Source organism: Psammomys obesus, unplaced genomic scaffold (genome assembly GCF_907164565.1).
Source record: "Psammomys obesus unplaced genomic scaffold, mPsaObe1.curated_primary_1811, whole genome shotgun sequence".
In the NCBI taxonomy this organism is placed as follows: Eukaryota; Metazoa; Chordata; class Mammalia; order Rodentia; family Muridae; genus Psammomys; species Psammomys obesus.
Window position 1 is genome coordinate 5,368 of NW_026595401.1, and position 17,162 is coordinate 22,529.

At 41.9% G+C, this 17,162-nt stretch overlaps 1 protein-coding gene across 1 annotated transcript; it reads right to left on the reverse strand.

The window, feature by feature from the left end:
* Positions 1-2,686: 2,686 nt before the first annotated feature.
* Positions 2,687-16,107, reverse strand: B4galt6 (beta-1,4-galactosyltransferase 6; the record flags this gene model as incomplete). Its single annotated transcript, XM_055619241.1, is given in 5 exon segments — positions 2,687-4,258; positions 4,678-4,779; positions 4,956-5,078; positions 7,543-7,730; positions 15,991-16,107. Coding segments are annotated over 5 exon segments (678 nt in total), but the record flags the coding sequence as incomplete, so codon positions are not given.
* Positions 16,108-17,162: the final 1,055 nt, after the last annotated feature.

Sequence of the window (17,162 nt, forward strand, 5' to 3'; positions counted from 1 at the left end):
CACCACAGCTTGCAGGCGGAGGTCAGAGGAAAATCCCAACCTCAGAAACTGAGCCTTGCCTCCTGTCCTCTGTAAGTCGGGGTCTTTTTGTTATTGTTCACTGTGACATACATCAGGTCAGCAAGCCCACAGGCCTCCAGGAATTCTCCTGTCTCCACTTCCCATCTCAGCATGGGATGTGGGATGTGTTACCATGTCCAGCATCACGTGGGTTCTGGGGACAAACTCAGGCCCCCACATCTGTGGGGAAAACAGTTTACCCACTAACTCATCTTAACCCTGGGTGAAATAATTCTTGATACCAAGGTTACCAAGTGTGTGGATGAGTATTTAAATGCTAGTGTGTTTGGGGGAAGGAGGAACACTGAGTGTATTTAAGTGTTGATCCCCGTGTCTTTCCAGTGCACCCTCAACCACAAAATCATCAGTAATTCACCCAACACTTAGGGGGGGAACATCTGATCCCCAAGACATCCTGAGAGAAAACAATGACATCACCACACAAAGTCTTTAGAACATTATATTTCATAAAAGACAATGATAAAAAAGTACAAACGTTTCTATGAGAAGCAAAACAAGACAAAAAAAAAAGACTGCAAGAAATCACTAGCACTACTTACATCAATGCAGTTACATAGAAGTATTCCATATTGTAATAAATAATCTTAAGTACACTTCCTCCTCCCGAAAAACAGCACTATGACAGTTTGCTTCACAAATGAAAAATCTGCAAACCCAAGGCAAGAAATCTAGAGTGCTATTTACCTGAAAGATATGTAAAGAAATGGGACAAAGCCAAATACAATGACACCAGAATCTGCTTCCATGCTCAGAGAGTCTCCATAGGGAGACTATTGTATTGGCTACACTTCCATTTTGTTTTAATATAGTTATCAGTAACTTGACTGGAATAGGAGTTTTTGTTTTGTCTGAGACAGGGTTTCTCTGTGTAGCCCCGACTGCCCTGGAACTTACTCTGTAGACCAAGCTGGCCTGGTACTCAAAAATGTGCCTGCCTCTGCCTTCCCTAGTGCTGGGATCGAAGGTGTGCGCCACCACCGCATAGCTGGAAGGGGAGTTTTTAATAGGTAATTTTGTACTTAAATTTTATAATATTTTCTTAGTGAACATCTTTTCACGAAATTTAACTTTTAACTTTCTTCAATCTACCTTGTGTGTGTAGTGTGTCTGCACAGGAGCACCCATTCGGAAGTCGGAGGACGATGTGAAGGAGTAAGCTCTCTGCTTCTACAGTGTGGGGCCCAGGGGTCACTCGGCTTGTCAGGCTTGGTGCAGGCACCTTTACCCCTGAGCCACCTCGAAGGTCTACAACAGAAAATAATTTTATAAAGGGGTCGGGGCAAGCCACCTCATTAAAACCCTAGCTTTGGCAAAGAATGAAATGGCATCTTCACTAAGAATCAGACAGAATGTTACAATGAACTTGTGTACCTTCTCCCTTTCTTTGATAAATAGCCCATCACGCATTGCTTTCTCTAGCTCAAAGGCACCATATAATTTCCCCAGTGCCATGAGAACTGGCCGGCATCTCTGTGTCCACACTGGATTTGAGACTAAGACAACTGACAGATAAGTTATCAGAAAGCGTTCTTCCTAGTTTCAGATGTTTTAACTTTCTTGATTTGACTTGTTTTTTGTTTTTTTTTGGGGGGGGGGAGGGGAGAAGCCACTTTAAATACTACAGGTAGCAAGGCAGCTGGCGGGGGACAGACACCCAGTGCAAAGCTACCAGCCAGATTTGATTACATCACACTGTCTGCTTCTGCTAACATGTAAGGAAGAGATTTGTCATCCTATGATCACGGAAGCTGGGCAAAAAGGCCATTCATGGAAACATAGAGAGGTCACTATTCATAACTGAAATGGTGTGCATTAAAAAACAAAGTGGTAAGGTGGTTCTCACAGGCTGACATATCAGATCCAACACCAGAATAGGGCAAAAACACTTACACCCAATTCCTGAAGCCATATTAATGCCAGATTTAACCCCAGAGCATAAGGCAGATTTCCTGGAGTTCTGAATTTTCCTGAAACTGTGAACTATGTATCAATGCAAAAAGGTATCCCAATGAAGACATCCCCAACAAACCCAAAAAAGTGCGTTTCCCCCAGTAAGATTTCACATGGTGCCAACTTCCCCACCTCTGTGAGGAGGGACCAGCGCTGGGTTCATCACACACCTGTCTCACTAGCCTTCACAATATTAACTAACATTTCATTCTGCTGCCATTCCGTCCAATTAAACACTTCATCAGCCACAAGTGACAGACAACAAACCAATAACACATGGATATCCTCATTCCCGAAAGTGTTGACTTTTCACTATTCTGAGCAGCAAAAATATTGGAAGGTAAATATTGCAGTACCACTTCTAGGAAATAAACACGGACAGAATGTTGTCACGACAGAGAGGACATCCATTTTCTCCAGGATTAAGAACTTTAATTACTGTAGGATTTGATTTGTGGCCATCAGCGTTACCAAAACTACGACAGAAGATGACAACTGCAAGCCAAGCTCTCAGCATTACATAAGGGGAGCAAACTTTTCTCACACCCAGAATTCTCTCACTCTCCGCTCTGAGGGAAGGCTCACTGTACAGACGGCAGCGTAGCTTTAACTTTGTGAAAGTATGGGAAGTAAGATGTTACACGAGAGTAGGAGATATTTTTCAAGAATCTTTATAATTGATAATTTTCAAAGTAAGAATACTGTTTGGGCTTTGTTGTTTTGTCACAGAAAACCTCATCCAGATTGATCATGATTAGACTCAGCATTAGGCAGTAAGACCTATTTTGAAGCCAACGTGTCCACACATTCAATTAACTGATTTTAAAGTCTCTAGGCGGTAGGTTCAATCCCCAGCACCACAGAAAAGGAGGGGGGCAATCTGTCAAATTATACTTTTAGGGAAAACATTTTAATAACACCAGAGATTTCTTGAAATTGGAAAAAGGGAGTTGGACTGACTGGCTGATGTGAAAGGGGAGCTGTGTACATCTGAGAATTAAAGTTAAAGTTTGTTTTAATCTAAGCATTTATCTTCATAAAAATAGAGCATCTAATTTCTCACCTACTAGTATAATTCATCTGTATAAGCACTACTGGATTTTTCCATACGTTCATTCTTTTAAAAAATGCTTTTAAAAGAAGATATTTTCTTTTGGTTCATATTAACTGGAAATAATAATGCTGTCCACTCTGAGATTGAAAAAAAAAAAAAAAAAAAAACAGGGTCTATAAACACAACCTTGGGAACATTTTTTTTTTTTTGAGGCACAAGATCCCTGACACAGTGGAGGTACATAGAGACATTTAACATGAAGAGGTCCTGTACAGCATGTCACTTTATAACTCTGAAGATTTTCTTGGTAGTACTCATGCATAAACAATATGGCTGTTGACTTGGCAAAAATCTGATGAGATTGCAAGCAAGGAAAAAAACAAACAAACAAAATAGGTAATCCTGGCAGGAAGAAAAGCTGTTCTTCCCTCGTTCCTTCAAAGCCCCTGGAAGGCTGTGCCTCTTCCCAAGAGGCAGAGTGTCTAAAGCTGAACACCAGAAGAACAAGTGACTGTATTATCTTTGTCTGTCGCTGACAGTCCCTTCATTTCTTACAAGGCTTAATCTTTGTTTGGCGACGTAAATTTACATAGTTTTTTTTTCTCCATGCAAATAAAAAAAATGTCTATAAAAGTCCAATGAAGGCATTACCAATTACATGCAAAACTGTGACATCTTATTCTTCAACAATTTTGAACACATTTAATTTACATCACATATGTACAAAATATGTTTGAACGGAAATAAAAGCATTCTCTTGAATTAAATTATAGATTTTGGTATAAAAATCTTCTCTTTGTAGGGAGCTCTCTTCACTTCGGATCCCAGGCTCTGGGTTCTAGTCTGTCCATCGCTTGCCATGGAGGATGCCCCCGGCAGGGGGAGTGGGGGAGGGTCATAGATGGAGTCCCACGCTGTAAACATTACGGACTGCTGGCTCTTCTCACAGACAGGGACACTGATATACTTCAAGCCAAGTTCACGGTCCAGCACTGTGCTCTACCCCGTCACGAGAGTAACTTCTTTCAATAGTCTTCAATTGGAGCTAACTCCGGCATGAGGTTCACAGATATATTTGTATACAGCCTATCAACCAGTATTTTGGGCGTGTATAATAAATTGTTCAATCCATCGATATACTGACGCTCCTTAGAATACCGTAGTAATTTATACCTTTAAAAAAAAATGCAGTAAATGTGTTGAAAAGAGGAAGATGTGAAATGCATTCTGGGGTCATTCTTATAATAAAGGCATACTTAAAAATCTCTAAGCCATTATTCTAAATTGGACTTTTACTAGTCAAAGACAGGTCAGCTAAAAAGTAAAAACAAGAGAAAGAAAAAGAAAAAGAATCTTTTACTCTTGCAACCTAGATTATGTCTTAGGTGGAGGACACGTTTTAAAAATAAGAAGTTAGCTAGATACAGACACAATTGTCTACTTCTGTCTTTCCCTTCACACACACATACGTACACTGTGACTGTAAGCCAGAAACCTTGGCCAGGGAGACCTCTGATCGTGTTAGAGAACTCCTTCTTTTTCCTAGCACGCTATAGATCGGCCCAGAAGTCTCAAGCTGACACGGGACTCACCGTCCTAAAAACTGGACTTCCCCTCGATGGTGGTGAGGAATAGATGTGTATTTCCCCAAGTCCCCCTCTGGCCGGGTTACGTTGTATCCGGCGAAGTGGACCCTGCAAGGTAACATAAAAGGGATTAAATGAATTTCAGAAGAAAAACGGGGAAGAGCAAAAACAAACTTGGGAACAAAACTTCCCAGCCCTAAGTCTCCTGTCTTAGAAGTGGGGTGATTTTCCAAATAAACACAGAGTTTAAAACCCGGGTTCTAGGCAACCGTGCCTCAGCCTACCTGTTCCAAAGGTCATCGTCCTCCCCGCCCCATCCCCAGAAGGCATTGGGAAAGCCGTTGATCTTCCTGAACTGCTCCACCGTCAGGCCACTCACACCACCGAAGAATTCCTTATAGGGAAGACTGGAAAAGAGAAGGGCATCCCACGTCCATCAGGGTGCCAGCCACATTGTCCCACCTCTCACAGACTTCTATTTTTTACAAAAATAAGCTGATTTAGAAAAAAAAGGAAAAAAAAAGGCATCCTGGAGAATGTGAACTGAGAAGTGAAATGTTTTTTTATAGGATATCAAAGCAAGTTAAGTTAAACGCAAAATCAAAACGTGTAGCAACTAAAATTTACTAGTAATTTTCTGACTAAAAACCCAGTGTTTAAAAGTACATAATATTCCCACAAAAAACATACCTAAAGAGATTAGTGACTGCCAATGCAATACTAGATCTTGCTAAACTGAAAGCATTTAAAAATACTAACTGACTTTATTCATATTATTTGGTACTTAGAGCAGGATAAATATAAATAATGAAGAAACATATTTAATTTTGAAATAAACTTCTATTGCTAAAATCACTTCACCTATTTGGATTAAATTAACAAAATACTCATAGATATTTAATATATACTTTTAAAACATTTTTCACATATTTATGTGGGGGAGGTCAGAGGACAACTTGCAGAAGTGGGTTCTCTCTTTTACCACATGGGTCCTAGAGCCCAAACTCAGGTTATCACCTTTCTGCCAACACATTTACCTCCTGAGTCGTCTCACCAGCCCCAAATATATTTATTTTTAATACAATAGTTTTTTTTTTGCAAAAATAAATAAATAAATAAATAAATAAATTTTAATTTAGGTTTTATTTTCCCTACTTTTCTCTAACTCGAATTCCAAGAGTTGGTCAGACTCTGAACTATTTTAAATGTTTCACTTCGTTTAGTTATTTGTGCTAGTGCCTGTGGCGGGGACACTGCCAGGACAACTTTGGGGGTTGTATTCCAGACATAACAACAGCAACAAAAAAGTCTAAGTTAAACGAAAGCATCACAAATATCTTTTTTAAAAAAAACATTAAAACAATCTCAACAGCACTTATCTTACAGTGTCCAGAGAGGAGACCAAACCCAGCAGGTAACATCACCACACGGCCAGCACTGTGAGCATCCGCCGGTGATTGCTGTCCCGGCCTAGACCTAGCAGACCCTGAATTGCCACCACTGTCCCCGCTGCCGTCGTCTCCCTGCTAAACCTCTGGGTTGCTCCAGAGTATGTGGTTGCTACTCACCCTCCAGGAACTGCTGCTTCTGAAGACCCTTCGTAGTCATTCCCACCCTGGCTGGGCTACCTTACATTCCTACCAGCAATGTCTACCTTCTCTTCTGTCCACACCCTCGCTAACATTTCTTGCTATTTAAAAAATAAAATAAAATAAAATAAAATAAAATAAATATATATACACACACACACACACACACACACACACACACACACACAATGGGTTTTTAGTCAGCCATGAAAAAGGAAAACGGATACAACCAGAGATCATTGTATTAACCAGAGTAAGGCAAACTCAGAAAGACAAATGTTACAAGGCTTCTCTCACCTGGGAACCTCAGCCCTTCTATGTAAAAGTGTGTCTGTGTGGGAGCATGACTCCCTGGGAGAAGGAATGAGAAACTCAGGAGGGAGAGGAGAATACACTTGTAGCAGACCTTCTCATGGCACTGTGCGCAGTGGAGAGTTACCAACTAAGGCCGCATTTTAAAAAAGCAGGTTATGTGCTTACAGCAAGGTGTCACTAGTGGTGGGAAGGCCAGTGACTGGGACGTTCCCATCTGAGTCACCCGCTTGTTTTCCTCCAGCCTCCTGTCAATACGGGGTCATTAACTTTGCCCATAGTGCTTCAGATTTTATAGACTAACAATTACTTACACAATAAAGACATTTAAGGGGGGAGCGACGGCTCAGTATGTAAAGTGTTTGCTATGCAAACACAGGGAACTGCATTTGAGTCCCCAGCACCAACATAAAAAGCAGGGCACAGAGGTGTGTGCCAGTAACCTCAGCGCTGGGGATGAGTCATGTCCCTGAGGTTTGTGGACCATCCAATCTAAACGAGTTGGTGAACCCCAGGTTCAAAACTAAGATGGCAAATGACTAAGGAAGGAGATGCCTGACAGCAAGCTCTGGCCTTCAGACACACACACACACAGGGAGGGAAATATTTGCTTCACATAATTAAAGAGCAGGTGATCTGCAGAAGGGCAGTCCGGACTCTGAGCCATCTCTTCACACAGCTAACACATGGCAGGATTAGGATGTATACCAGAACAGCCCCAAGGATAAGGAAAGCACCCTTGGGAGGGCAAGCCCCGAGGGTGAGAACCCAGATCTAAATCTATGTGCTTACTACAGGAGTTCGGACTCCTCCCCTCCCTCCCTCCCTCGCCCCCCGTTCAGACTTGTCCTGGCTCCCTAGGATGCTGGAGTCGGGGGAGATGCTTTTCAGGGTCCCGAGCACTCTCAGCCTGAGGCCCAGCATGCTGCTGAGAGCACACTGCTCCGTCAAAAGCGGATGCGCTACTCACATGTACATGTACTTGTCTAGCTTTGCTGCAAAGTGCCGCGGCATCTCCCCACATCCGTAATAGTTCCGGTCGTTCTCAGGCAAATGATCCACATCGTGGAAGATCACACAGTCCCAGGCGTTGTCTTTCATGGCCTCTTTGAAACCCACGTTAAACAGCATCGCGCGATTGAACGGTTGTGTGCCGGTCTCCACAGAGCAAAGAGAACCAGGAAAGTACTCAGACTTGGTCACGCGATATTTTCCTACCGCCTCTTAATTTGTTGTATCGTGGTCAAGTAATGATTATATCTCATCAATGAAGTGAACACATCAGAAGCATATGAAACGCAGCCAGAAACTACTTACCAGTGGAGGGAACGTTCTGAGGTGTCACCGACTGGTCAACACCACACAGACATTAGAGTTAAATACACAAGTGTAGTATCACTGGGTGACACGCCTCGGCACCACCATTATACAGGAACGATTCCCACGACTAAGGGTATCGTTATGGAGCACATGACGACATACTGTCTAAATTTACTTACGACATATTTTGGTGACATAGAAGAAAACCGGAGAGCTGCTACTATCTAGTCTACTGGTGCACTATACATTATAGGGACATGTCGACTTGTATTTCTGCCTTATTTCAAATATGCCAGATCACAGACTAGGTATTACCAAAAAAAATCAGATAAAATAATATTAAAAAATGACACCAAAGAACACATAAAAAAAAAAACTAAAAAAAAAAAAAAAAGCCCATACTCTCTACTGTTGCTTTCGATGATATTGAAAATGAAGACAGCAGTGGTGCTAGAGAGATGGATGGCTCAGCAGTTAGAGTCCCGCCTGCTCTTACAGAGGAACCCAGTGCTGTCCTGGCACCTGTGTCATACAGAGCACAATCACCCGTGATTCCGGCTGCAAGAAGTCTGATGCCCCTGAGCTCCCAAGGCACCTGCACTCATTTGAACATACCCACTTGAAGTAATGAAAACAAACAATTTTGATTCAGACAGGAGGGAGGGGTGTGGCTCAGTGAAGGGAACAGTTGCCTGGCATGCTTGGCATCCCGGGTTGATCCCTAACGTGGGTGATGGGGAGATTGAGGCAGCCTATATAACAAAGCAGGGCATCCTCCTGGAAGGGCAGATTTACTCTGAAGGACTTCAAAGTTTGATGTTCACAGTACACCAAGAGCATTTTAGACAACACGCAACCTGCTTCCTTCCTACCGTTGCCACTCTACACTACAGTGAACAGGCAACAGTTTCTTTCTTTTTAACTCTCGATTCCTGATTAGGAGAAGATAAGAACATTTTAATGGACATAATACAGAGACTTATTACGAGAAACCCAAGTTCCTATATCGTAGCCATTTTCCTTTATTCACAGTGATGACACAAGTCTACTGGAAAGAGCAAAGTTTGTAAAGGAAATGAAGGATGTTTGCAAATGCACTAGCAAATTTTACAAAAATCATTCCCCAAAACACAAGAAAAAGAATTTTGGCAGATGTGAAGGAGCCATGCAGCCAGCACCAGAGCGCGGCCTTGAGAAAGATATTCCTCAGTGTAGGGCAGTGTAGGGCACTACAAAAAGCAGGCTGCTTTTTGTAGTGAAACAGAAAATATGGAAAGAGATAAGTCATAACATTATTACTGATACTGTGTAAATATTTCTTCGGTGCTGACTGAATTGACTGTTTCTTCATGGAGATGAACCGGTTTTCTGTATAACTAGAAAGGCCAGTTGATAGAACCTATGCCTTTAATACCTAATGTTACTACAGAAAGATCAAATCCTCACGCACTTCCTTGTCTCCTCAGCTCAATTCCCACTGTCCTCATGTGCCAGCCATGTGACTACCACCCAGGCTTCTGCTTCATGCCCTTGATCATTCATGTCTTTTATATGGCTTACTTAAATTACTGGGGAATCTCTTTCAGAAGGTCCTTGTGTGTGATTGTGTGTGTATGTGTGTGTTTCATCAACAAAGAACTGAAAATGCCACAGTGACATTCTGGGTAGAAAGTTCTGGGGCAAAGTACCTTTCTTTTTTTTAGAATCTGGAGGTCCGGTTTCTAGCTATCTGCAATGCCAAGATAGTTCATTCATTCCTGATTCCTGTCGTTTTTTTTCTGTAATCTTTTAAAATATCTTTTTTATCTTTATTCTAAAATTTAAAAATACTATGCTTTCTATGCATAGTATTTCAAAAGCACACACATATATGTATGTGCGCTTTATTCACCTGTGCATGGGGGAGGTGTCTCTCACCTGAAGACACATCCTTTTTCTTAGACAGGGTTTTCCTGTGTAGCCCTGGCTATCCTTGAACTTATTCTGGAGAGCCGGCTGGCCTTGAACTCAGAAATCCACCTGCCTCTACCTCCTAAGTGCTGGGATTAAAGGTGTGTACACCACTACTTTAGAAATTTTCCTTATATTTTCTTCTTTGGCTCCTTCCTTCCACATCCCTAAAAACTTTTCTGCTGTGGTTCTTCAGAACTCTGATGAATGAGCGTATTAGTTATACAATAATATATTAAAAATCACAGCAAAATTCGTGGCCTCCATAGACGGGGGTTGTAACTCAATGGTGGTGCTGGATCCCTAGTACGAAGAACAACGAACAGAAATTTAAAAGGCCAGAGCACACTTACAGCACTGACCACAGCGCTTATGACACTGAGCACATCATCTACAGAAACAGAATTCTCCTCAGAGCAGAGCAGACCCTCACAAGGGCAGGTGATGGGCCCAACTTTCACATGCCAGGCAAGATGACGTCAGGAAGTCACTCCTTTTCCATAGGCCAGCCTGGACAAACTCAAGACAAAGCAGCTGCCACTCCAAGACAGGAAGGCTAAAGCCATGATGTGGCCTAGGCTTAAGTAAGGACTGCCTCTTCTGCTAAGTTCCTCAGGGCACTTATCTAGTATCCCATAGGTCTCTTGGGCTTAGCCTCTTCGTTTTTATATTTTAGTTCTATTCTTGGAGTTATTTTGCCTCCTAGCTATTCCCTCAAAAGCTTTCAGCCACCACATTTTCACTTGCACTGATATTCTGCTCCTACTGCTCCTTCTTTATGGCAAACCATTCTCATTTCAGAACTGATCTTTCATTTTTTCCTTAGCTGGGTGGATCCTGATTGTGAGTTTTTGTAGATTCGGCCTTTGGGGTCTCTTTGTTACCTTGCTTGACTGTGTTTCTTTTGTGGACATTTCCTGTAAAACCTGGAGCTCTGTGACTGCCTATTCATGTTGGAGAATAAAGTACTAAAAAGCCCAAGGAGAGCTCCCTACTGCTCAAACTACATATCACTTTATCAGTGAATAATTCCACTGTAACTAAAACCCAACCCAAGCACTGTTCATAATGTCCTGTGCCACCAGAACCCAAGCCATCATCACCTGCTTTGTGGATGATTACAGAAGCTTTCTAACTGTCTCCTGTTTTTTTCTGGTCTCACCTATGGCTCATTCTCTGCATAGAACCCATTGGGGTTTTTTTTAAAGCTGAGTCTGCGCAACACATAATAACTTACTATCTTTCCTTTCCAGAACAGTAAGGGCCTTAGTTGGTATGATGGGAAGTCTCAATGAAGAGTTATCTAGAGATCAGGCTAGCCTGAGGGCATGCCTGTCAAAATTTACCTTGATTGTATCGACCAACATGGTAAGGCCAAGCCCACTATGGGCAAAATCATTCCCTGGCTTTGGGCCCTGAAATGTATGAGAGTATGAAAGGTGAAAGAACAAGCAGGTATGAGTGTATTCATCTCTTTCTGCTCTTTACTGTGAGTGGGATGTAGCTGCCTGAGTTCCTGCCTTGATCTCCTTGGGATGACGAGCTGTGAGCTAAAACCCTTCCTTCCCCAGGCTTCTTTTTTTCGAGGTAATTTACCACAGCAACAAACTAGGAAACCTGGTTTGTTCACTACAGAACCCCTTTGTTGAGTAAAGAGAAATGGGGTACATACACGTGATGAAGCAATGGCCTGCCCTTGCCTTTGGAGATGTGCAGCTTGGCCTCCTTCTGGGTCTAAAGCATCTCTCTAGTGAAGTCATCATTTGTCCCTTGCCATAATGGAAGGAACAGACAGCATTTGCTGTCTTTAAAAACCCAGACAAGGTAAAGGCCTGAGAGATCCTATCCCAGGCTCAGCCTTCAAGCTGACGTACTACCCTGTTTTTAAGCCCCCTGACATCCCAGAGCTTCTCCGACAGTTTCTCTGGATATGAAGGTCAACCAGCTGTCAATACAAGCCAAGCTGAGGCTCTAGGGGCTATTTTGTGATTGCACATAAGTAGCCCAGTGCTTCAGCCTGTCTCTGTGCTCTATTTTAAGGGTGAAGACTATTGGGGATTTGATTTCCTTCTTGTCTCAACTGTGTTCTATAAACACACACACAGGAGCTGGTCAGCATCTGCTCTCCCAGCCAGCTGTCAGCTCCATCGCCTTCCCCCATCTCTCTGTTCTGGCTAATAGCTTAACAGAACTTTATCTCTCATTTCATCTTCAATAAAGAGGCAAAGCCATGCATACCCCTCGATACTCTGGCTTTCCGGGGTGCTCTTCAGTTGTCCTGTACTTCTGGGAACCCGGCCGGCAGAAAAGTGATTCTTCTATTTCATGGAGATAGATGAACAGATTTCTGGTTCAAAGCCACAAGCTAGCAAATGTACATTCCTGATTTAGTATTGACCAAGGCTGAGATTCAGACCTAACAGACTTGAAAGTTAAAACTGAGATCTCAGATGTCTTCGTCACACATGCAAAAACATACAACAGCACTGAACTCCAGAGAGTGCATGCCTTCAGAGGGCAGTGACAGCTTGCCTCCTGCACATACTTCAGAAAAGAAAACGAGCAGTTTCTGATACCAACGAAGATCTACAACTACAGCTATCATGATGGTGGTTTAAAATTCTGACTTGACATCATTTTTTTTAAAAAGGTCAATTTTTATAGGATAAGTTGCCATGTTGAAACGTACACACACATCACTACAGGTGCCTTTAATCTTAGTACTTAGGAGGCAAGGTACGTGGGTCTCTGTGAATTCAAGGCCAGCCTGGTCTACATGCAGAGCACCGACCATGCCAGGCAGGGCTACACAGTGAGGTCCTGTCTCGCTGTGAGGAGGCATAGTTCTAGGCGAGTAAAGCACATACAAAAAGCTGAGAAGTTTTTTTAAAAATTCAGAATAAGCCAGGTGTGATGGCACATTCCTTTAATCCCAGCATTCAGGGAGGCAGAGGCAGGCACAACGCTTTGACCAGGTGGTCAAAGTGAGTTTAGGCTAGCCAAGGCTACAGAGAGAAACCCTGTCTCAAAAAACCAAAAAAAAAAAAAAAAAGAAAGGAAAGAAAGGAAGAAAGGAAGAAAAGAAGGAAGAAAGGAAGGAAGGAAGGAAGGAAGGAAGGAAGGAAGGAAGGAAGGAAGGAAGGAAAAAAAAAAGTTCAGAATAAACCACATAAAAACTTTTAATTGCATATTCTTCAGTCTTCAGTAAAAATCTGAATTGCTATAAAAAAGCAGACTTTAGTAATACAAGCTAGACCACACTTTGCCCATTATTAATTTTGTTGCATAGTCTACTGAAAATGGAGGGGGAAATTGCAAAAGGTCTTCTTATAGAAACAGGCAAGTAAATTTAATGGGATAGAAAGACCAGAAATAGATTTACATATATATTACATCTATGTATATATGTATATAAATGGGCACTCCCATCCAACAAAGGGCCAATGAGGAAAAGCTCAGCTGTTTTATAAATGATGATGTAATAACTAAAAACTCATAGGATAAAAGAAAAAAAAAACCTTCATCCTTACCTCACACCACATACAAGGATTAACTCAGAGAGATTAAGCCCAATGTGAGAGTTAAAACCACAAATGTGTCTGGAGGAAAATACTCTGAAAGTGCCAGAAAACCATTTTTAACTGCGAAACAAGAAGCAGGAACTATAAAAAAAAATCAGTAAACTGGACATAAAACACGATCAACACCATTAATTGGTAATAAAAATGAAAGATGCAAAGAAGACTCTACAGAACCATCAACCAGGACAAGTGTGGGAAAAAATGCCATGTGATCAGAAAGGCCAGTAAGATGGTGAGGGTTTTTTTGTTTTTTTGAGAAAGGGTTTCTCTGTGTAGCCTTGGCTGTCCTGGACTCCCTTTGTAGACCAGGCTGTCCTCAAACTCACAGAGATCCACCTGCCTCTTCTCCTTGAGTGCTGGGATTATAGGCGTGTGCCACCACACCAGGTTTTCGATGTTGAGTTTTAATTGTCAATTAAAATCACCTGAGAATAGAGTCTCAGTGAGAGATTGTCTATATTGTGATGGCCCATCTGACCGTCCTTGGGGATTATAATTAAGTTAGTTGATGTGGGTAGAGGCAGCCCGCTGTAGGTAGGTAGGCACTCTTTCCTGCCTGTCTGGAGCTGCATGATGATAGAAGGGAAGCTGAGCCAAGCAGGTGAGCACACAACCTCTTAACTCTCTCTGCTCCTGAGTGAGAATGTGATGACCCCATGATAGGCTATAACCTGGAATTGTGCGCTAAAATAAGTCCTTTCCCTCAGTTGCCTTTTGTCAGGTATTTTATCGAAGCAACAGAAATGAAACAATCAGTATGCATTTGTACAAAATACACTGCTTACTGCTGAGGTCACACTAAGAGAGGCCCTAGGTCGGTAGAGCTCTCTCTTCAAGGGTTATTGCACTATTTTAGGTTTCTGAGACAGCACTTTACACTTAAAAGAACATAAAAAAATAACTAAAGTCTTTCATTATATGAATAATCATAATCTTTAAACAAAGGCTACAACGGTAAGGCAAGTTCACTTCGATTTGATGTAGACTATGCCAGCTTGCACAGTATCCGGTTCAAGGGAAACGGAATGAAGGGATTTTTTTTTGCTTTGACAATATTTATTTCTTTATGTATTCTACTCTCTTCCTGTTTATCTCTTGCTCTGGAAGAATTCTACGCTCTGTCTGGAATGGATCCTGAGCATTATTTTATTGTCTGTGTGATTTACTTATTTTGACCTGATTGTCAGTCATTGGACAGGCACTTACGTACTGAAAGGGATAGTATTCCATCGCTGAACACTAAGCGTGGCTGACAAGCTATGAAAGTGTGTCTACAACAGAAACAGCCAAGAAGCCCTTCCACCAAGAAACACAATTCTGAAAATGGGAAACTAGGACATCGGAATAGAAAATGTTCATTGCATACCACTTCTCTCTTTAAGGATTACCACCTGGCTCTACTCAGGCACCCATAATTGCCTAATAAGGTCAAAGCCATATTAACTTTCAAGGCTAGCCAGCAGTCCTTCTAGAAAAAGAAATCCTCCATCAAAAATATCAACACTTCACATTGAAAAATAAAACAATACGAAACCTTTATCCTTTGCTTTATGCATTGAAATTCATAGGTCAGAAATAAAAAGCACTTCCAAAGTAAAACACAGTAGCTGTGTCTGAGGTTATTCGTATGAGTGCGTCCATAATTCAGAATAGGACAAGACATGACGTCATTCTAACTCGCACCATCACGAGCCACACTTGGACAGGACCAAATCCTCCTAAGTGGCCTGTATCACAGAAGAAGCAATGCCCCCAAGCAAACTGCCCTTAGTAGACAGTTTTTAAAAACAAGGCAAACTCAGAAATTTTGATAAAAGCGGAAGTGGGACGTTACAAGTCCAGCGTTTAACCCTGCAGAATGAGCAACAGCCACAGGGGCTTCTGAGCGAGTTTGACAACCCTGTAGGTAGGTGTGGCGGTCTGACTAGGAACGGACCCCATAGATTCACATGTTTGAATATTTTGGTCCACAGGGATACTTGGTCCATAGGATGTGGCACTCTTAGGAGGTGTGGCCTTGCTGAAGTAGGTGTGGCCTTGTTGGAGGAAGTGTGTCAGTGTTGGGGTGGGCTTTGAGGTCTCCTCCGCTCGAATGCTTGGCCTGGCACTAAGTGTGTCACACTCCTAAGGCAGTCTCCTTTTGCTGCCTACGGATCAAGATATAATCCTTCTCTAGTACCATGTCTCTGCCCGCATAGCACCAGGCTGCTCTTCATGACTACGGGAACAGTCTAAACCTCTGAAACTGTAAGCCAGCCCCAATTAAATGTTTTCCTTTCTAAGAGTTGTTGTGGTCATAGTGTCTCTTCATAGCAATAGAAATCCTAAGACAGAAGTATAAAGCTATAAATGCATCAATGCTATAATTTCAAAGTCAAGCATAATCGCTGCTCAACTCATTTGACCAAATTGCAATTATTACAAGAAAAAAAAAATAAAGATTCAATCGCAAATATAATTTTATTCAATCTTAAATCCAAGGATGAGTCACCCAACGGACCTCAGCTGCGGCCCATCTAGAGCTGAAGTTCTAGAATAGTTAGCGACATTTTGAAAACTGTCCTCACCTGTTCAATGACATAAAAGGCAAATTCCAGCCGCTGTTTCTGGAGCATCGGGATCAGGTGCAGGAAAAAAATTGGAAGATGTTCATGGCGGTTACGGAAGGGGATGAGAACTGCCACCTTCAAAACAGAAGAGAACACCTGCAGCATGGGTGAGGCAGTGTTTCAGCGAGCCCTGCAAGCGCGCATGACCGCTGAGCCAGGGAAACCGCTAGCGGCTGTCAAGTCATGAGCCTTGTGACTAGTCCAAGCAGACATGCAACCTGTGCTCACACAGGTTCAGGCCTTGCTTCACATCCATGCGGGTTTCTTAAAGCTAGGCGGGACGCATGAGCTCTGAACAATTCATAAGCATCACTTATGCCACCACTCTCCCCCAACCTCTGGGATCTAAACTTTGCCAGGCCTTAGATTCTGACTGTCACAAAGCTAAAATGGCTTCTCACTCACTTTGCTTAGCTTCTGAGTTCAATGGGCCTTGTTGTAGCTGCTAATTTCCTAATAAAAGTTGAAATCAACGCAGTAAATTTTCTATGCATGATAAATTCCGAAATCACCAAATTTTCAAACGATTTAACAAATGAAAAAGGTTACTAAAATGTCTGCATCACTCTATATACTGGATATTGAAAGAACCATAAATTTGTTGAAACTGGAATTTGTTGAAATTTTTATCTAGACCAAATACATTCCAATTTAAAAAAACAAACAACAAAAATAAATAAATAAAACCCTACAGGCTGGAGAGATAGTTCAGAGGTTAAGAACACTGGCTACTCTTCCAAAGATCCTGAGTTCAATTCCCAGCACCAAATGGTGGCTCACAACCATCTATAATGAAATCTGGGTCCCTTTTCTGGTATGTAGGCATACATGCCAGCAGAACACTGTATACATAATAAATAATAAATCTAAAAAAAAAAAAAACACCTTACAAATAATCGAAAATGCTAAGTTCTGGGACTCATTTTACTTGTAAAATCAGGACATGACATTAGACATTGTCAACAACAAAAAAAAATCAACAATGGTGTTGAAGATGTAGTCAAAGATAAAAGACATGCTTATCATGTGTAGGTCCTGGATTCAGTCCCTAACACCACACATAAGAAATAAAGAGAAGGAAGGAAGGAAGGAAGGAAGGAAGGAAGGAAGGAAGGAAGGAAGGAAGGAAG